Source organism: Ylistrum balloti, unplaced genomic scaffold, assembly GCF_031769215.1.
Source record: "Ylistrum balloti isolate Yb309-2 unplaced genomic scaffold, AGI_CSIRO_Ybal_v1 Utg369582, whole genome shotgun sequence".
Taxonomy (NCBI): domain Eukaryota; kingdom Metazoa; phylum Mollusca; class Bivalvia; order Pectinida; family Pectinidae; genus Ylistrum; species Ylistrum balloti.
The window spans coordinates 133,285-156,097 of record NW_026781872.1 but is presented as its reverse complement, the minus strand read 5'-3'; the positions used below and the strand labels follow the sequence as shown (position 1 = coordinate 156,097).

Genomic DNA, 22,813 nt, shown 5'->3' with positions numbered 1-22,813 from the left:
AAGTTCATATTGTGTGTTTTTGTCTGATGTCTTCTTGATTTTCCTATCATGTGACTTGTATTTAGGCAGTTTGGTGTTCCGTTGCTGTGGATATTGTTACATATCATACACAATTAAATCAAATGCACCAACTTGGTTTTGGTCTCAACTTTTCTCTACGAATTTCAGTATTCAGTATTTACGAAGAAGTAGAATCAGACTCATGATATGCATTTGATGTAACATTACAACTATACAAGTTTCAAATTTTCTTTACAATAACCGTATTAACGAAACTTAAATTATACCCCAGATACATAAGAAATAATCAAGTCAACTTTACTTACTTGTGCTATCTCTCAAATCACAAGCATAAATGCTGTAAAACATCTCTGATTAGAATGTATAAAATATTGGTCGGCACTTTGCCATTATATCGAATACCTTAATTTTGGATTTGTTTTGATGAAAAGAGATTGCATTTCTAGTTAAAAACATATTCGGTTCTGAGATATCGAAGGCTAGGAAAGAGTGGCATTCATCTTCTAATAATTGTAACTTCAGTATCAACAATAGAAAGTATTTTTATCTATGTTCTAGATCGTGGAAAATCGGCCTGATCCAACAACGACATTGTTGCAGTATCTCCGACGGAATTGTATCCCAAGTATTGTATTATGTTATTAACATAACACAACATTGTCACGTTGACAATTTACAATTGCACTAATTTAAGATTGTCCTTAGGGACGTCATTGATTTTACACAAAGCACTGATAGCACCCTGAACAATACAAATTCGGATTCTGCAGTACAATTACAACCGTGTAAAATTTAAGTTACGGATTTATTAAGTCAATCAGTCTCTTCAATTATTTTTTTCAAAATCTTAAAATGCAAAACAAACAATTGCAACCAAGAAAAACATACGTCCTAATCAAAGAGGAAATATACGGAGGACAAAATCATAAAATTGTTGAGGTTTTGGTTGACAACATCTACGTCAAGTTTGGTTGTAAGATCTTCCAAAAGACTTATGGCATATCAATGGGAACTTACTGCGCCCCTATGTTGTCTGACTTGTTTTTGTTTTCATACGAGGCTGATTTCATTGGAAAGCTTATCAAAAATGTCACAAAAATCTTGCAAAGTCATTTAATTCCACTTTCAGATTATGTATATTTGTCTTCTGATGAAATCGTAACACAGGGGTTCAAAGATGCAAATTGATCACAATTATGGGACCATTTTATTATTTTTTTTCTGTTTGTGGTATGAAACAGGATGATTGTTATTTTTCCCGCTGGTTCCGTTGTTGTATACCTTGTTCTCATTTGAGAACGTGATTAAACTTACTTGGAATGACTAAGGTTTACATGGCTGGTGTCGTCGATGAAGTAGAAGACCCTTACTTTTCCGAAACACCTGGTCTTATTATCCTTGTAATTTTTCAGGAGTCTCCGTGTGAATCCTTATTTTGTTCATACTTTGCCCTTGTTTTATGGATTTTGAGATTAGATTATGATGGTGTTGATATGTTGATATTTTTTTATGTTTTTTATTCATATCGATCGATATCATATCTATTAATCATTCTCCAAAAATATGTATCTGAAATAAAAATGGTTTCCTTAAAATCATCAAGTAAAACTGACAGGAACAAAAAACGCATGCAATCAGGGAGGATGTGGATCGTGTACAGTGATGCTGTCGTGGTGGGAGAAAGCAGAACAAAAGATCAAGTATCTTTTTTGTAACCAAAGTTGAAATTACTACATGACCTAGGAATGCTCAATCTGCATTAGCTTCGAGTGAAATATTTCCAGTATAATACTATCTTCATGTCCGATAGCCATTTGATCATATAAAACCTAGCAATAAGTTATAAGGACATATGGACATAACTTTTATAATGACTATTGAGATTAGCAAGTTTCTTTTTCATTTAAAGTAACAATTGTGTCAGGTGTATTTTGGTATCGAATATGATAAGTAAAAATATGGATTGAAGCAAAGCGACTTCGCTGTTATGCGACTGTTTAGGTGATTATTTTCCCAAACTTTTTTCAGGCATGCAAATGTAAATGCTTGTCTTATGCTGGTATGTCATCTCCATGGTTATGCAATTACGACGGTGGAAGGGTTAGGAAGTACGCGACAAGGACTTAGTAGGATACAGGTAGGTCAATGATATGATGATACCAAGGGTGGTCGGATGGCGCAGTGCTAACGCACTCGCCTAACCGTCCAGGGTTCCTTTCCCGGAATGAATGTGGAAAGGTACGGGGTCACTTGCTCGAAAACGTCGGTTTTCCCCGGATAGTCCGGTTTCCTCCCACAGTAAGACCCCTCATGTATATGTATACTTAGTGTCTCTACATTACGTAGTATGTAATCTAGATACATTTAACAAAAAGTTAATTGTCTCTTATAATAAAATTAGTCTTTATGGAGACTATTGCGAACTAATATTTTCTATGATCTGACATTTTCTTTGTGCTCTTTTTGGAGGTAATAAAGAGAATAAAATTTAAAAACGATGTATCGGAAAGTGAAATTTAAGGACTTTGAAGGGTCATAGTAACCTGACAGCATCGTATGAAACCAAGAGCAAGTCAGCCACCAGAGGGGCACAGTTAGTTCTCATGGTTATGCCAATAGTGATAAATCTTATATCATATTAACGTGAACCAGGTTTTCTAACATACCATGTTTCTTAATTAAGATGGTCAAACATTTGACGTTTCAGCTAGACGGTTTTAAAGAAAAATCAAAGAAATAGTTTATAATTGTAGGCCAGTTTGATAGAATCGTTCGGTCTCCAATGTGGTTTTTGTTCACCGGGTATGGTGATGACAATGCATACCTTACTACAACAGAACATACAGCCGTCTCCGGAAGCGCTGGAAATGGCACTCGAAGGTATATTTATTGTTCCAATAGGTTCTAATCTGTAGTTAGCTTTTGGGTACGTCAGATAAAACCTTTCCCTATTTTACCAATCGAACCAATGTGAATATGATTATCAAATATATAAATTTGTTTGTGTGATTATTCTTCTGTATGTGTGTTTGTTGAGTTTTTCCATGTTTATGGTATACGATGGACATATTCGTATATTTTGGTAAGTGACATCAAATCTTCAAGTCTAACAGTAGACGGGTAGTAATTTTAATTAATGACAATTTTGAAATTAATATAGGAAGGTACAAGTAAAATGCTTCATGATCTTGTCGGACTCAAGATGCTGGAGCAGAAATCGCCAGCAATAACATTTTATGGTTCGAAAAATTTATGCACCATTCTTTTAATGACATTTTAACTGATATAATTGATGAGAACGTGTATTAAAGTAGGGAGTTGGCGTGTGAAGTAGGTCGACATTATATATTACCTAAGCTGTGTATTACCTAGGCATATATTTCTGTGTGATTCGATATACAGATCAATTTGTCCACATGTTAAAATTGATCATGTCATCAATTTCATGATATTAGAGAAATATATAAGCCTGTGTTAATAATTTTTAAAAAATGCAATTCTTTTCTTGGTATTTGTTTTTTTCTTTGACAATAAAGCTTTTTTTCAAATTTTATGCATAGTTGCACATCTTCAAGTAACGATACATAACAAACCTATTTGTAGCTGAGCTCTATGTATTCATTTAGAGATTGGATGGATATCATGTAACTAGCAAATTGTTTTAAGAATTAAGAATGGATATCACACCAAACTAAATAAGAACATATGATGCTTACATATCATAGCCATTTTTCTTTATTTATAGGGAACCTCTGTCGTTGTACTGGGTATAGACCAATCGTTGATGCTTTCCAAAAATTTTGCAAAAAGGTAAAATATCACAAGTCGTCGAAGCACGCCAAATACTGCTTCAATCTAAATGCAATATAAGCAATGTGAAATTAGACGGTTATGAGATTAATTAATACTTTTAACTTTAATTTACCGATAGCGAAGTTATTTGTTTTTCGGGCATGTTACCTATTTAAGTATCAGTATAACAGCTATAGTTTGACCAGTTAAAATCTCACCTGCTTCTTAACCCACTTACTGATCTATGGGTTGTGCAAGCCAAACAATAAAATAACAAATTTAATAGCCCAACATCATCAGGTGAACAGTTCTAATCGCACTGAGTCCATGTCCCATCGTCTATGACGATTCCATGACTATACGACCACCTTCATCAGATAAATAATATATAAAGCTTTAATCTTACTATGATTATTAACTTTTTCCTTTTTCGTTGCAACCTCCTAAAATTATATTTATTTTTTTTATTTAGATCTCCCTAAGCTGTTTTTTCTAACTGTAAAAATGTGCTTGTATTAATTAAAGTACTTGTATGTGTGTGGTGTTCAGAAAGAGAGTCTGTAGATCCTTGTTAGATGCTTATGAATAATCATTTGTGATCTAAACTAAACTCAAATTCCATAAAACTTGGACACAATATGAACGACAGAAAGGTTTTTCACGCACGCTCCTGAAAAAGTACATGGCGAATACGACAAAGTGTTCCGGAGAAGTATGGGTCTTCGTCATCGACGAAAACCGCCAGGGTCAATCCAAGTGAGTAATGTCACGTTCCCAGATGAGAACAAGGTATACAACAACGGAACCAGATCGCAAACTAACGACCAGCATAGACAGCAACGAAACCAACAAGCATCAAATATGTCCAGCTTCATATCACACAAACATAAAGAATATTTATCAATGAGATCATTATGACAATCTTCCGCATAATTTTCATCGAGCATCACATTTGAAACTCCAATGTTAAAAGTTTGTTCATCAGTTGACGACTTCTTGCAGGAAAATCAGGATAATGGAAACAGGTCATTGAATATCTTATCAACAGTGACAAAAAGAAAATAGGTTGGAGAGTCAGGGGTATTGCTATCCAGAAACGGAAATTCATAATAGGGAAAAAAGAAATCATCACGATTATTATACACTGTGGTGGAAAGTCTTCCATGTTGGCTTCGTTATAGGAAAGATCGACGGGATGAGACCATTATGGCGACCGTAAAACTTTAAAAGTTGATTTATGATTATTTTCACAAATTGTTAATTTGTGCATTTAAGACGCCAGTAAAATTAATGTTGTTGTCGGCATCCCTAGTAGTGTCCGAATATTAGTAATTATACATATACATTTTGATTTTCCGATCAGCTTGAACATGCTTGAATAACAAATAACCTTTGCTGACATTTTATTTTATACCGTTGACTCATATAATAGAGTGCCTTTTGTCATCAACATGCAATAATGTTTAATGTCTGAAACGGTATACTATGTACATAATAAGCTGTTCTCACACATCATAGCTCGATATATAATGCATTTATCTACAGAGATTTGTATACCATTTTGAGAGAACTTTTTGTTCTTATTTGTATTGATGTACAAAGGATTGCGGGAAAAGTAGCTATTGTGGTGTAGGAGACATCGAAGACCTCTGTCACTGTACCATTATTGATGGTGGTAAGCATGAGGTACGTAATTCATAAATATCTAAATTAGTTTTGATATAGCCGTTGTTTCTTCAAGAGTATTCTCAATCTAACTGTCATCATATTTATCGCTAATTCTATCTTAATAATATATCTGTGAGAACATCCTATCTTCGTAATTTTCTTATATCAGATGATTTTAGAACAGTGTACATTCTGAACCGATCCACTACTAGAATAATTGAAAAAGTGATATGCAGGTTACTGATACTGCGTATTATTGTATTAAATTGTGATAGATTAATTTTGTGATAGTACAAGTTCTAAAATATATCTGATTTTAATAATATCTTATTTCATTTGTAGAATACTGGTGAAGACAAATCAAACGACACATTACGGTTTCCGAAAGAACTTAAGGTAATTTTCATCAAAAACTTGCCAGTATGGCATACCCCACTACTTGGTCTTTTTGTTGAAGTTCGTTATAGGAATTTCTCAATATCTGAAAGCCTTGTATAGAGATATTGTTTTCAGATTATTCGTCATTGAAACATTGGTGAATCCTCTAGAAGATTAATCCGTCTAGAGATCAATATAGATTTTGAGGACTAAATTATCAAATGAATACCTTTTATATATAGAACCTGGACACAGAGACACTTGTATTCCAAAATAACGACTGGTGCTGGCTGAGACCTGTGACTATAAAGGAGGCGCTGAGTCTAATGGACAAGGAGCCAAATAGCCACATCGTGATGGGAGGCACACATCTTGGTATTGTTTTACAAAGGATCTGAAATGAGGCGTCACTGCAGATGAAATTTTATGTAACGAATCTTGGCCAGCCAAACACGAAAATATCGAAACGGTTTTCATGAGATTCCATATGAAATTAAAGCAATGTTAAGATATATTATATCACCTTACTTCTAAAAGTTACATTTTAGCAGGTTATAAATTAAGAATGTGGATCGAAAAATTCAAATAGAAGACGGACATTTTGTGTTACGACTTTTAAGTTCATCACATAACATCTTTTCTATATCATGGCATTTAACCAGTGAAAAACGATCATGGGTATATTACACTAGTGACAAATATTTCGTTTTACGCATTCCCTGGATAACAGGCGTATTATGTGATAAATACATACATCATTTGTCCAATTATCTGTATAAAGGTTTGATATGGAAATTGAACAACGCATAAAGCAAATCGTTTCAAAAAACATAATCGTTTTGCTATCGTTTTTACCATATTCCTGACCCCCTGTCTACAATATTATCAACATGATCTGAAATTATGCTTAAAATAGGTATTTTTGAAAAAGCAGCAACGTTTTGATCTGTATGCTGCAACTCTTAATCCCAACGAACATATATTATGATGGCTTGTTATTTTTTGCATATCGGGAACCAATGGAAAATTGGCAATCAGAAGCTTTTTACTATCACATGTGACATATCGATGTACTGGCACGATATTAGAGCAGAAAAATTCATACTTAATTTTTATGATGATGCACTTTTCAGACTCTGAATAAATACTTTAAATGCCGCAGTTTCATGTGGCTTTATCTATCAAATCCGATTGCTATATTCGTTTTTAGTTGAGAAACTGAAATCACGGACAATCACGAAAGGAACATTGATTTCTTGTAAAAATATCCAAGAAATGACAATATTTGAACGGAACGAATATGGCATTGAAATGGGAGCAGGTCTTACACTGTCCAGTGTCGCTGAACGTTTGCAGGCGTGCTATCTCTCCTTGGATAATGGTTTGTATACTTTGGTATATACATCTATCCAGTTCATGTCGGTCCAATAGATAAGGAATAATCATAACTGATTTTCTCTTGGTCTTAAAGTATTTTCCGTTTTGATTTCTCTTCCAGTTTGGACATACACTATTTAAAATATTAGAGAAAAAAATTAAAAGTGTTATGATTGTTAATCTTATAAATAAGCTTTTGATGTATTTCACTCACCCATGTCAACAGGACAAGGTCATGTGGTGACAGCGATGCTGGAAAGTCTGCGATGGCTAGCATGTCAGCAGATTAGGAACCATGCGGTTAGTATCTGCAAAGGGCATACGTGTGTATTAACTTCACGGTTTGAATAGTAATTTTCGTCGTGGTCTGTATCTAGATGTGAAGTAATTTAGATGCTTTCGTTGTTCGTAACTCTGTTCTCATTTTAAATCAGTGACATAATGTACTTGGACTGACAAATATTTATGTGTTGAGTGTCGCCAATGACGCAGAAGATACCTTGCCTTTCGGAACTCCTGATCATATTTTCCTTTTACATTCTGTAGGGTGAATACCTTTTTGTTCGTCTTTTATCACGCTTCGATATTGAGCGTTAATTAAGGTTGGAACTGGAACTGTGCTGACAGAATTTAACTTGTGCCACAAACTTGAAATGTACATTAATATCTACATTTGTATATACTAGTACCTGCTTTATGATTTGATACTAAAACATAACAATGTAAATTGTATTTATATTGTGTAATTACCCTATATAGGCATACATTCTTTTCGTATCAATCCTGTTCCCAAGTACAGTTTTGCATTATAACATAACTAGTGACATTTGTATTAGAATATTTTTTAATGAAATATATTAACGAGTAATGTTTTCAACCAACAAACTCATATAAACAATACTGCCTAAATATGTATTTTTTAAAAATTTGGTTGCAACCTGCCAATTAACGCGTTTCATTGATATGCATAAATGACGTTTTTAAGGTGAAACTCTCGCCAATAATCTGACAACAGACTTCATCCACATTTACCCTTTTACCAATAAATCCATGATATCAAATTCTACAGATCTTGTTTAACTTTCAACAATTGGTATTTGTCAGACTCTTGGGGGCCACGTGATGATTTCTGATCCTCGATGCGATTTATGTGTTGTATTAATGGCTGCAAGGGCGAGAGCCGTGGTGATTTCTAAATGTAAGTAACATTTGTCTTCAAAATGCATATGTACTATTCTGAGGTTGTGATTGTAAATTAGGATATTTTTTCATTACCATTTCAATTTGAGTTATGAATTTAATATCCAGTTCATATGTTATATACACAGATTTCATTCATTTATTTTCAACTTATTCACTCTATAAACCATTCAAACTAATGTTATTAAAATAAATATGAATCAAAACAACTTCATTTTCACTTTGATCCTTGAGTATTGATACGTTTTTTTTACACTATAACCGGATATTGATCAGACGGACGGAGGGAAGTAGAAATGGACAACAATTTTTTTGTCAGTAATGGAAAAACATCACTTGCTCCAATAGAAATGTTGGTATCGGTAAAGGTGTCCTTTTATCCCAAGGTAAGAAAGATTAACAATAAACAATCTGCAAAAAAAAACTTCCAAGATTCTTTTAAAACAAGACATTTCAAACATTTATTAAGATTCTTAAGATGTATAACATGTTTAACGTTTAGCACAGTACTGTTTAGACCAATCGTTGAAATACGATATAACTCACCATTCATGTTTTGGAAATGGAAAAACAGAATCTGTATTGAAAACATCAAGAAACGTTCCATTTGAGAGAAGCAAGCTTGTAAAGCGTTACTCAATAAACAGTAAATATTGCTAATATTATCCTTTCCTATGTCTGCTACATATTTATTGATAATGATCCCAATAAACACTGTTTCAGGATACATACATATCGTACTACAAGCAGGCCAGTAGAAAAGGTTTCGACTACGCCCTATTAAATGGATGTTTCTCTGCCAGCCTAGATAGTCGCGGTGCCTTCAGAAGTCTTGATCTTTGTTTCGGAAGTGTTCTCAAAACAACTACAAAGTTGGCCAAATGTTCAACATTAGCAAATGGAATGTAAGTCAGCATGCACAAAGCATTATAGTTTGTTGTTAAATGATTTTGCAATTTTACTGATATTATAATACCTCACTTTCACTTAGAATGATATGATTGGATTAAATGTCACCACGTGATATTATATAACTGAGACATTTCACCGAAATTAGACTATGGGGAAAATAACCCCCGAGGGAAATAACCCCAAAGAGAAATAATCCGAGGTAAAAACCCCTGGGAAATCACCCTTCGTGAGCCCCATGATTCCGAACTCGAACACCTTCACAAAGCAAATGAAATATTCTAGGCAGTATGTATGGACTTAAAAAGAGAAGGTTTCGCCAAAATCAACCACACACCTGCCATTGATGAAAACGAATTCAGGATTTACACCTTATATCACCTGATGTGTAGTAAATCTCAATATTAATGTGAACACGGAACACAAATGTTGCATATGATCTATTTTATAAATTTACACTTATGTACATTCTTTTATTCTTTATTATTTTTTTTTTTTTATTTATTTTTTGTGAATAATAAAATAAGTATGACCCTCCTTGTCGGGATACATCCGGAATTATCTCCCTAGAAGGCCCGAGGGAAAATAGTCATCCCCAAGTAGACAATTCTGGATGTATCCCAACACAGAGGGACACAATTGTATAATAAGAAGTCAATGAAATCCACTCTTGACAAATTTATTGAAGAGACAACGAAGTTTTTATGTTACTCTATTCGTACTTTGAATATATCTACTTTCAGCAACATTATCTTACTTTTTTAAATTTGCGAAAAGTAGAACCCCTCGTAAACCGGATTTTTTTCAGTATTTTACAAATTGTAGTCAAATCTCAACTAAATCTTTGTCCAAACTTCTGACTTCGTAATACTGTCACACTTTTATAAGGTATTTGTCCGACATTCAGCTGTGACAAAATAGGCCGATATTTAGTTAATAGTAACTTTTATTATTGGTTTATAACTTTATGATAAGTGTTTGAAAGAACCACACTCGAGTCAAAAGTCATGCAACGTTGTACTTGGGTCAATAATACAGGTTTGTGTGTACTTCTTGATAACAGTGGAGATATGTGCTCCGGCGGTGGACAGCTTCGCAGCACACAAGCGGCCAATGGTGAAGGAAGGATCATCTGGGAGCGGTCGAAAGACAGAATTTCGAGGTGTTCCCTCATGTTAGGAGGTGTAAAAGTAAAAATAGTAAGGAACAATATCAACAATACCAACAATGGTAGCTAGATAGATCAGAGAGGAGGATGGGGGAGGGATCTACTTGTGGTATAAACAGGTTGTGTGTTTGTTTTCCTTCAAATTCACTTTTAGAATTAATGGTGACGTCTTGTCTTTAAATAATAAGATACCTATAGACCTATATATCGTATATATCCACCAGATCTGGAAATAAAATACAAAATACACTCCATCGTATTTACCTCCACAATGTGAAATCTAAGACGCCACAGATTCTTCAACATCAGCCACTTTACCTCTTCCACAACGAAACCAACATGGACAGCCTTCCATTAAGCTGTGTAATGAGCGTGACGATTTCAATTTACCTATATGAGTTTACCATTTCTGGATGTTGACTGGATTTAACGGAGATTTAAACTAAAAAAATCGATTAAAACTTCTAAAATATTTCTTGTATATGAACATTGGATTTTTCCACAACAACACCAAACTACAAGCTGGACTGAAAGAACGCCTTCTGTCTCTTGTTATGAGAGCTCCTTTCCCGGAACTTTGAAATACAGTGCAAAATGTATGGTTATGGGTCATACATAGGCATTTTTCGTTAAACATACGATGGGCAAAATCATAAAATAATCGAGAATCTGATTGAAAACATCACCGTCGAGTTTGGTGGTAAGGTCTTCCTTCAGACTATTGGCATACCTATGGGAAGTCACTCTGTTGGCTAACCTGTTTTTATTATCATAAGAGCCTTTATCAAAGATCTATCAAAAAGGGTCACAATGACTTTACAAAGTACATCGAAATCACTTTCAGATATATTGTTGATGTCTTGGTTTTAAATAATAAGATGTTTAATTACCAAGTCCCTAGCACATACCATCCAGAATTGGAAATCAAGGACATGGCAGACATTTCTGCATTAGCACCTTATTTTCGTGATTTCCTATAACGAAACCAACACAGACAGCCTCCCATTTAGCTGTATAAACATGATATTTCAGTTTCCCTAAGGTGAATTTTCCCTTTCCAGATATCAACACCCCTGCATCTCCAACATGGTGTTAACATATCGAAGTTGATTCGATGTTCAAGAGTCTGTTCCAAGTATCACGATTTTCGTGCAAGATGTCGTCAACTGACAAGCTCATCACAGAAGGTTTCGAGTGATGCTGGCTGATGATATTATAAGAAAAGTTTGCGGTCGTTACAGTGATCTCATTTCCATTTCGAATAATAACGTATAATAGACTTGTTGAATTTGCAAATGTTTCCCATCTATAGGTATCTTGACGACAATACACTTGGTTTGGTGTGTGATGAAATTAAACGCGAGCTATATACAGAATCAAACGGTATGGCCAGCACCTACAAGCAGCATGTGGCATGTGGTTTCCTGATCAAATTCTGGAGAGAGATACAAAACAAGCTTAACCATGTAAGTAATGTTAGGAGAGGCATGCAAAATTTACGCTTATCTATTTGACGCTTTTGATGGCATTAGGTTATTAATAGTAAACGCAAATCACTTCATCATAATTATTACAACAGAACAAGAAAGAGGATATAAATGGTCTTGTTTGGAAACCTTGCGAAGGTCAACAGTTGTTTCAAGCGCCATCACCTGGACAACCATCACAAGACGTTGTTGGACGCTGCATTCCTTTGGTTGGTGCGCCTGCAATTGTAACAGGACAGGCTCGGTTTCTGGATGACATGCCGCGATTTGAAGGTAATTTACTATAAAACCAATTATTTCCAGTGACATCTCATTTTCAGTATACCACATTATAACACATGCGTATGATAGTCTTTTCTAATTTCTCTGTACTCTCTATTGTTCATTTACGTCTCATGTTAAAACAAATCATGAATGATATATTAACGTTTTCGTTTCGGACAGCAAATGGCAGGTTAACCGAATAAAGTTAACAGAAACCTGTTTTGGCCATGATTTTCATATTGCTCTATTTCATCATAAAAATATATGATAATGTATGTTTTTCGTGGTATCCCGCCTCTCTCGGCACACAAACGATCGCAATAGTTGTTCCCTTAGGCCTAGTATGCTGAATATCCATATTTTGAATGCGAAACGAAGTCACGTGACGCGTGTTGTCAAAGTTTACTTCGGCGATGACAACACTGTTATCAATACGACACTACTACACAACTCACACCTATATTCATTGACAAATGTTAAAATCGTTTTAAAGTGAAACTTTTCCATTGTATAAAGTATTTTTTGCATAATGATGTATGACCGCGAAAATAGTTTTCTCTTTCTTTCCAAATTTGTTTTGAATGGTATGCCACAACTGGAAACGGCTACATGCAATTATAAAAACGGGTCATTATTTCTTATTACATTACTGTGGCAACGGGCGGATATATACTTATCGACAACACATGGGAGTCAAACTGATGATCAATACACTAAATCAGAAATCTGGAGAAAAACGATTAACTTTTTTAATATCTCAATATATGTTCTTACTTTAGTTTGGCTTTACTGTATCTATCTTTAATTTACTAACATGTGGTTTTCACTTGCGTCCTTCTTGTTAAACTTTTAAAGACGAAATCAAATTTGTTATTGTTTCATGATAATTGAAGTGGTTAAAAAGGAGAACCAGGCCCGTATCTGTTCAAATGAATACCCGAGACAAACGACATCGAAAATGAAGGAAGGTGGTCTTTTTCTGTACTGTTTAGTCGTCGTGTTTGTAATTTACCATTCAGGTATCAAATGGTTGTTTGTTTCTTTTATGAACCTGGTAAAATGACAATGCTATCAAACGGAACGTGTTCGATGTCCAGTTTTCTGGCATGATACACAATAGCTCGTCCCACTTGTCCACCCATACCTATATCAATCAACTATTTCAACCTGTCTCCGAGATAAAATTTTTAAATTTGTATTAAATCATTTCTAAAAGTACTCGACATTCATCACTCAATCGTTTTTACTGAATAACCGCTGGGATTCATATATTTTTTTTTTATCAAATAGTCCTGGATATCCGCATAATTATCATGGTTATGTAACGATGGTTAACAAGATTACACACATATAGAACTGACAACACGTGTCATGTGTACGTGCGTAAATAACATTTTTTCACTTCCTAAACTGACAACTTGAAAGCAAAACAATCTTGGACGCCATATATCCCCGTGTTATATATCATAGAAACAATAACAGCTGTTCTTACCAGGATCATGTATTCGGAGACATATATTATTGAATATCGCCGACTCATGATCAGTCGATGTGGATTTTACAATAATTTGGTTTTATTCAAACATTTTTATTTGCTTAAGTTTTGCATAACGATGTATAGTGATTAGTTAAAGTAGAATATCTCGCTGTCTCTACACTTTTGTTCCCTTGTTAGACCCAGTCAGTTGATGACCTATTTTGACGTCACACGTGCCACGTGACCATCCTCTCATAAGAGATTCATTCTTATGCGTAACGAGAGCTTGCAACAGCCAAACACAGGTGTCGGTGCCTATTTGAACTACACCGTCTGGTTGTCATTGCTATTAGGATTTTGGTGTCATATTATTTAACAAAACCTGAAATGTGTCCAAATATCTTTAACATTCTTGTACTGAGTAAACATACTTTCGTTACTATAGACCAAAAACTGTGACTGAGCATAGTTTTTTCATGCTGATGTTAGATGTATCATTTTCTATGTGTACAGATGAGCTGTACGTTCAGCCAGTATTCAGCACAAGAGCGCATGCTCAAATATTGTCCATAGACAAGAGCCTTGCCATCGCATCACCAGGTGTTGTAGACTTCTTAGATGCATCATCAGTTCCAGGTGAAAATAAGTGGGGGCTCATTCTTCAGGACGAACCGTTGTTTGCTGAAAACGAAGTAAGTTGTTGCCTTGTTTCTCTCCTAGTCTTACGCCGAATGTATGTCTAATACTGTTTTACAGTCTAATCTTGTCGATGATTTGGCTTGATGCCGCGAACCATTAAAGTTTATAAATGCTGACAGCTGATCAGAAAGAAACCCTTAAACATGACTGTTCGCAAGCTTTGAAACTTGATTTTAGAGATGAAAACAATTAGTTTAGAAATTGTTGTTTAGATTTGGTAGATATGGGAATGTTGATAGCCATAAACATAGAAAAGGCGTCCAATAACTTTATCCTTGTCTGCAAACATTATTACATTACCTGTATACAAAACGAACAGGCCTTGCGTGATAACGAAGGGAACCCCATCTATATATTATTCTATTTTTTCAAAAGATTAAATACTAGCTAAACATGCTTCGGTATTACAATTATTTAGATTGCCTTTGATAATGATAACGACCTTCCCAATTAATATTGGATCGCGAAACTTCACAAGAATCCATATAAACAACCTTTATATCTGGCTCAACCAAGTCTTTGTTTAAACTACTAACCACCGTTCTAAGTACTATGAAATCTGGGTTACAGTCTTATTGTGATACTGTTTACTCAAGTGGAATTTTAAGCACTACAAAGAGTTTTTGTTGAATCTTTAACACCCTCTTCTTTTAAAAAACGACTGTATGGATATATGATTGTGAATTAAGACTATTAGGATACCTATGGGAACTAACTTTGTCCCTCTGATGGCTGACCTGTTTTTGTTTAGCTTAGTTTGCTTGTTGGTTACGTTGGTGTATACATTGTTCTCATTTGAGAACGTGACATTACTTACTTGGATTGACCAAGGTTTACATGGCGGGTATCGTCGGTGAAGCAGAAGACGCTTACTCTTCCCGAACACCTGGTCTTATTCTCCTTGCACTTTCGCAGAAGTTTCCGTGTAAATCATTATCTTGTTCTTAGTTTGTCATAATTTTATTGAATTTGAGTTTGGTTTATGTTTATGATGCCATATTAGTTTTTTTTTTTCAATAAGTGGTAAAAATATTGCAAAGACCGTACACAACACTAATAATAGATCATAAAAGCATTAATGACATCAGCCTTCCAAAAAAAGTTACTTAACAAAAAATATATAAGATTTCATATGTCTTGTGTTATCATTGTAGGATGGTTGATGGAACATACATTTATCAATACTTTCACTGTAAAAGATAATAAAATATTGCACACACTGGTGAAATATATTTGTTATCACTGAAGATATGTTTTAACTATATTCTATATCTGTACAAGATAAGATTAGGATATATTTAAAAATGTTATATAATATCCCAGTTGTGAGCGTCAACTGATCTAAACATTTGATTTCTGTTCTGTGTTTCTTTCGTAACAGGTGTTTTGTGTCGGTCAGGTTATATGTGCAATTGTAGCTTCATCTGAACAGTACGCAAAGACGGCAGCAGACCTTGTGAAGATCATGTATCTAGATCTACCATGCATAATCACAAATGAGGTAAATGATTTGTAGATAGACATATATACATTATAATGTCAAACCATATCTTCTCGGTCCTAAGATTTCGTAATTTAAACAGGAACTCGAGTTTTATTAGGCACTTGAGTAATGATATTTACCACCACTTAGGGTTTATATTTCTATTTTTTTTTTTTTTTTTTATTTTTATTTTTTTTCACTGTTTTAGTAAACGAGTCTTCATTATTGTTTATTTGACCATGTCTCATGAGCAGTGTTATGAAAAAAATCAAGATGAGTTGTATAATATTGTAAGAACTTATAATTATTAAAGATTCCATTTCTCAGATAATATGGATACTAAGCCAATATTTCCTAAAACAACAGCATTTTATTAGACAAATATGAAATCTCATAAGTGATATTTTACTGTTATTTTGTACCTCATGAAGTTAAAATTCAAAGGCCACTATGACGTTAGGACGTCTATATTGTAACAATGGTAACGTTTTGTCCCACAAGTAGTAATTACTCTTACCGTATAGTCATAACAAAACAATAATGGGTTATTACACTGAAAACAAGTTACTAGTTTGATAAGTGATGTAATTTACCATTTAATGAAAACATGTTCGATTTCAAGTCTGTGACCTGACAGTTGGACATAAAATGTTCAGTTCATTGCAAACATAAACGCCTCAAACTCAGGTACAAAACATTTGAATAATAACGTATTATAATAAATGATCAAATACAAATGAACAATTTGACGACATCATGGAAAATACACACATAAAATTGTTCTGAATTTTGAAGTTCAGTTTCCTGGTGCCATGTGAAGCTGTGACCTGATGTTCTTAAGTGTGATTTTTCCTTCTTTTGTTGTTAATCTTTTCTCATTTGGATGTGATACCTAACTTACTTGGATTAACCAAGCGTGATATGATCGGTGTTGTCGATAAAGCAGAAAACTCCTATAATCTCACAGCACGTGCTTTTATTTTTACCTGAATAGCCAGTTTTTCAAAGATGAAGGAACAAACTGATATATTTGTTAACGGATGCTAAAAATGTGGAAAAGTGGTACACTAAATCGGAATTCATGAATTTTAAATTTGATTTGTGTCGATTATTTCTACAAAATTTTGTTAAAATCTACTATAGACTTTATAGAGCTAAACTACTTTAGCAACAAATCAGGCCTTCAACTATGCTGTCAAAACAGTAGCCGGCAGGAAAAACATTTCTCAAAATGTCATAAGAAAATTCTTTAAGAATTTAATGTACAACTAAGTTGGAATTCATATTACATGGGATAATGTCAATACAAACGAGTAACGTTTTGTGCAAAATGTAAAAAGACTGAACTTCAGCAAGATTTCTGATTATTTGTAAAACAACAAGTAGAAAGCTAAAGTGTGACATCTACATGGTCACCTTCATCAGGCAAATGGTGTGATTGTAAGAAATCAACACACGTTTTGGATTGTATAATGATCTTTTGTATACCAAAGTAGAAAACAGTGATGGTTAAAAAATACAGAAAAAGGTACTAGAAGCATCATAAGCATGGAAATTATTTTGGTCATATGTATTTGATAATACAAACTGTGATATTAACCATTCTATATAATCTATTGCAGGACGCCGTTGCAGCCGGTTCCTTTTTTGACTATTCCTCACACCCAATAGACTGTGGAGACCCAGACAAACATTTCCCATATTGTGACATTGTGAAAGAGGGACAGGTGAGATCGGGTTACCAAGAGCATTTCTACCTAGAGCCGAGCGGAGCAGTTGTTGTACCGAAAAATGAATCAGGAGAAATTGAAATATTTACCACATCTCAAGCACCAACGTTCTGCCAGGTAATCATTTGTACAACATTTATAGTTTCATATTTGTCAAAATGAGATATACCATCAAAATAGTTCATAAAATGAAGTTCATATATAACAGATACGTATAAAGCTAAGTCTACATCAGTTATAGCAAACAAGTTTCTATATCAATTAAAGGAGAAAATTGCATCCATTGAGCAATTACGACATTAGTACTAACGATGAAAACACTAATGTATTCCAACTATGAAATGTTCTAGTATCAGATCACAGTGTATGTTGAACATATATTTACTACAACAATCCCATTGGTGAATCTTACCGATCGCGCAGTCCTAAAACGGAATTTGCACAGCTACTGACCGGGGCATTTTGTACATAAAGAGATCGAGTAATGCGAGATTTTAAAGGACGATTAAAGAACATTTTAATTCTATAGGATGCATTTACGTACAAAGTAAATACATTGCTGCATAAATATCATTTTCATTTGCAACACCATTCGTATTTCTGTTCAGCTTACAGCTTATGGAGGCTCTTGTTCTCCGCATCAACTCCCTGCCGGGTTTTGCCCCTGGAACCTGGACCCCTGAATGGCAAAATGACTGGTCTCAAACAAATGTCAAATATCTGCCACCCACCAACATAACGGGACATCACATCTTTGCATTTAGAAATACATAACAAACGTAAATCCGGGAAAAGTATTTCATCAGAGTCGAAAGCAAAAAGGAAAGAAAATAATTGCGTTGCTATGGACACGTTCGTATACAAATGTGTTGTCATAAAATTACGGCCTCAGCATGGATATAATCAATCCATTAACTGGAGATACTGAACATATATAATTACAGAGCAGAACCGAATATAAAAGATATCATTATGGATAAAAACGTACCAACATGAATAAAAAATCATAATCTAAACTGAAATACAAATAAACTAGGCAAATAGGAGAAATATATAAACGGAGACTACGTAAAAAGTAGTAGAACAATAACAGTCATCCTAGGAATAAATAATATCCCCGCTACTCATCGTTGGAAATTGTTTAACGTGACGCTTCCCAAATTAATACCTTTTACGGAAAAAGTGTCCGTCGACCCTTGCGAATGAAATATGCAGGAATTGTCACTGGTTATGTAAGTAATCTAAGTATTCATTCAACACTGATTTATTGTACAAAGCATCCAAAATTTTCTTCAAGACCCTTTCGAAATGTGCAAAAATGTTCCTATCACAAATCACACGGTTGTGAAACGGACATTTTGAAGTCCTTCTTACTTGCACTTCTCCCTTTCATATAGTAAAGATGTCAGTTTTTTTAATGGTTCGATTTTGCATTAACGAGCCACGACTGTTGTCTTGTTTACATTGTTCTGCGCATGGCGCCACTAACATACGCGGGGTGCCAGGACGAAATTCCGGATATGCTCTTCATGACACTAGAGCTGCTTTTTCTAAGCTCCAAAACCATCGATTAATAATCTTATTCGTATTACAGTAGATCCTAATGTACGTTATGTAGAAAATATTATTTCTTCTACTGAAATCTTCATAATGTACAAATAAAAACATTTTGTTGAATATCTACGTGTGTGCATATGAAGTAAATTGATCTTGTTTCATTTGTAATAGCATAAGTAATAACACAACTTAAACAGAAAACTAACCTTTCAAATGTATGCAGTGCCTATACCTAGGCAAGTCGATGATCAGAAGAAAATAATGGTTTTTAGTTATAGGAGTTATAGGTATATTACGGCGTCCGTCGTCCGGTTTTCGTCATCTGTCACCTTCCACAATATGAAAGACTGATTTTAATCACATTTGGCATGAAGCCCCCTCCGAGATAAAGAAAGCAATTTTGTGTAAATGGTGGGTCTGCCCATACCCGGTTCTTGGCCCCCTGCGGTCCAATAGGGAAAACCAATGTCTTTAAAGTCTATCTTGCTCTTCAGGAATTGCAGGATATTGTCCAAAATTGGTCTGAAGCATGTTTGGGTGAAGGGAAATCAATTTTGTATAAACGGTAGGTCTCGTCCCAATAGGGCCATATGGACGGGCACAAAAGGGAAATCAGTTTTGTATAAAGCATAGGTTTCCACCCCGTGGGCTCAGATTGTGTGAGGAAGCCCAACAGCAGAGAAATCTTACCCCAAGTAGATTTAGTTCATTTTCATATCATCGCTTTGCACCATCACCAATTCATTTTGATCTTTGGTTCTTTGAAACAGTTATAACCCCAACTGAAAAAAACTGTAGCATTGCTGAGCATCAGCAGATAAACACAGTCATAACTGATAATTTCACCTGGTGTATGGTCCCAATGCAGGACAGATTATATCTATAAGTCATTGATATTGTCATCCTAAAACCTAATAGCATTGCTGGACATCAAGAGATGAACCCTTGATCTCCGTCCCCACCCCTAGGGAATTTGAAGCTGTATCTGTGAGGTGAGAATTATCAGGGTAAATATTTTCCTTCTAACGAAATGTAAAGTTTTGCATTATTGACTTAAGTAGACAGGTGAGCGATACAGATCCTCTGGGCCTCTTGGTTGTATTTGTAGTAGATATGAAGTCATTTAAGGGAAGCAAAATTTCATGTTTTATTTTGTATATAGAACATGACATAATTTGTGAAGAGCTTTTAGATATCAAAATGAAACATTTCCCAGAAGGTATTAACTGCAGTAAAAGCTGATGGTGCACTATCAAATACCAGGTAAACAAACATACCTACAAATAAAATCCTCGCATGATTAAGTTTAAATGTAACTTTATCTATATTTTCTTATTCTTTAATCTTTGTTTATTTTTATGTAAAATATTTTTGGAATGTTTGAAATGGATATTTCATTGCAATATTTTACATACGTGTATATTTAAGAGATAACTATATATAGCCTAGTATGAATTTAACGAGTTGTAATGAAGGTTCTAGTTTCTTATATACATGCTTCTATGCTATTTGACCTTTAATAGTAACAGAAAACTCAACACGAACATATGTACAGGACGCAGACATGTTACATAACATTTAATGCAGAAACAATTTTTTATTTCAAATTGAGGTACACGTCATTTATCTTAATCCAAAATGCAGTTTGCAGTAAACAATGCTATTAAATGACAAACTAAAAAATTCTGAAAACTTAAAGTAAAATACGCTGAGTCATATGATTGTTGAATGTCGTTTGAAAGACAATGCCGTAACATTGTAACCAGCTGAAGATGAGCTCCATACTTAGATACTCGTGTCACTGTCACAAGACATCTCTGCTGTCAAGATGGTAAAAATAAGAAGTTTTTTCTCAAAGAAGGAAGAATTATTTCTATTGGTGAAAACCAACCATCCCATAAACTATTCTAATTCGTTTTGAAATGTCATCCAGGTTTGATAAAGAGAAAATCACAAACACACTTGTTTGTATTTTCAATGAAATACATTCTGCCTGAATCTGAAAGAAACAATGCAATGTCTTGGTAAGACAATATCGTTATCATCTTTATTACAGACTATAGCCATACCAGATTTTGACTGCAACTGGCTTTTATCTGTCCTTTTATATGTATCAGGTAAAAGGATACGTATATGGAGGCAGATACTCTACCTCTATATCTCAAATAGCATATCTAAATTATTCCATACACATTATAATATGGGTGTTTTATGTATTTGATCTGTATAATATAATTTTATATGCCAATTTATTACGAAATATTCGGTACAAAATAACTTAGTTCTATGAGGTTGGCACATTAATATCCATGCACCTTAATAGATATCAAAATAAAAATGTAAAAGGATTACCGTTTTATCAAATATCTATAAAATTATAGAATCCATAGACAAGAAATTTGGTGTAGAGATACAGTTTCTTGTTACACAGCCTACATATCGGAGACTGACACATTGATATTTGTAGCATATCTATGATTTACTCATGAGCGAGTTAACGTTCGATGATCGGATATAAAAAAACTGCTGATAAATGCGTTTAAATTGCCTTTTTTGATGGATTTTCAAAGAAAACAGACCATGACAATGCCGCATTTGCACTTAAAATCTAAGAACATACTTTATATTTCAGATAATTAGGAACGTTGTACGTCCATTGTTTCCCACGCGCAATTTTTATCGAAATCCAAGGATGCAAGGGTATAAAAAAGTGCTAACACATATAAATATAGTTTCTCATATTCGCAAGCAGTTTCATTTAATTCGGTCCACAACTTACACCTACAAGGTAAGGAGTAGCAGTCTGGAAAAGATTGCTTTCCAGTCATAACACTTCGTTTCGATATCATGGCAAGCAGAGATCACCAACATTTTGAAAAACTGTTTCCATGTATATTCGTTTCCATAACAACAATACTTGAAATTGTTTGCACATCTACATATAGCCAATGATATTTCTCTATAGTTTGAAATTGGTTCTAATGTTTAAGAGAAGTGTGGACAAGATCCCTGTAGTCGTAGGTTTCATTTGGTTACCATGGCACCTAAATTGCATCGGATGTTTCGGCTTTGGTACTATTACTGTATTTACAATTCTAAAAAAAACTTTATGTATTCATTTTCAGTATGATCGGGTAAATTTTCAATTATGACTAATTAGAAGCCTCCTATATGTTGAATAGTCACGGTTCTAGAACATGTGTCAAATCATAGGCGTTTATATTGTGACGTGCAGAAAAACTTGCGTATATACACATAGTTACCATGGCAACAAAGACTCTATTACGTACATGTAAGACTTTTTTGAAAATAGTGTAATTGAAATGATCAAACTTCGAAACCTTTATATATAAATCTATAGCATATTTTCGACAATTTTTTTACGGGACTGGAAATTAGTTACAGTTTTCCTCTATGAATACGCTTATAACATCATTTTACTTTGACAGACGTCAGCTTCGCGGATTCTTGGTATACCAAGGAACAGAATCGTCGTGCGACAGAAGAGACTTGGTGAGTGATATAAATCCGGCGTATTACAATGTTAAGACGCATAATGCCTTACATTTCCACTAAACAGGACAGAAAGCTTTGAGTCTTCCG

At 34.3% G+C, this 22,813-nt stretch overlaps 1 protein-coding gene across 1 annotated transcript in view; it reads left to right on the top strand.

Annotated features, from left to right (window-relative positions):
- Window positions 1-22,813, top strand: part of LOC132543471 (xanthine dehydrogenase/oxidase-like) — a 45,518-nt gene that overhangs the window by 5,592 nt on the left and 17,113 nt on the right. The window contains exons 2-20 of the mRNA XM_060206977.1: window positions 580-637; window positions 1,625-1,721; window positions 2,050-2,158; window positions 2,775-2,901; window positions 3,767-3,831; window positions 5,416-5,499; window positions 5,824-5,877; window positions 6,102-6,234; window positions 7,070-7,240; window positions 7,463-7,536; window positions 8,341-8,434; window positions 8,713-8,822; window positions 9,160-9,341; window positions 11,826-11,979; window positions 12,093-12,273; window positions 14,255-14,433; window positions 15,822-15,941; window positions 17,546-17,770; window positions 22,660-22,723. Of these exons, the coding sequence (XP_060062960.1) occupies window positions 580-637; window positions 1,625-1,721; window positions 2,050-2,158; window positions 2,775-2,901; window positions 3,767-3,831; window positions 5,416-5,499; window positions 5,824-5,877; window positions 6,102-6,234; window positions 7,070-7,240; window positions 7,463-7,536; window positions 8,341-8,434; window positions 8,713-8,822; window positions 9,160-9,341; window positions 11,826-11,979; window positions 12,093-12,273; window positions 14,255-14,433; window positions 15,822-15,941; window positions 17,546-17,770; window positions 22,660-22,723 (2,281 nt within the window). The remainder of the gene's footprint in view (window positions 1-579; window positions 638-1,624; window positions 1,722-2,049; window positions 2,159-2,774; window positions 2,902-3,766; window positions 3,832-5,415; window positions 5,500-5,823; window positions 5,878-6,101; window positions 6,235-7,069; window positions 7,241-7,462; window positions 7,537-8,340; window positions 8,435-8,712; window positions 8,823-9,159; window positions 9,342-11,825; window positions 11,980-12,092; window positions 12,274-14,254; window positions 14,434-15,821; window positions 15,942-17,545; window positions 17,771-22,659; window positions 22,724-22,813) is intronic.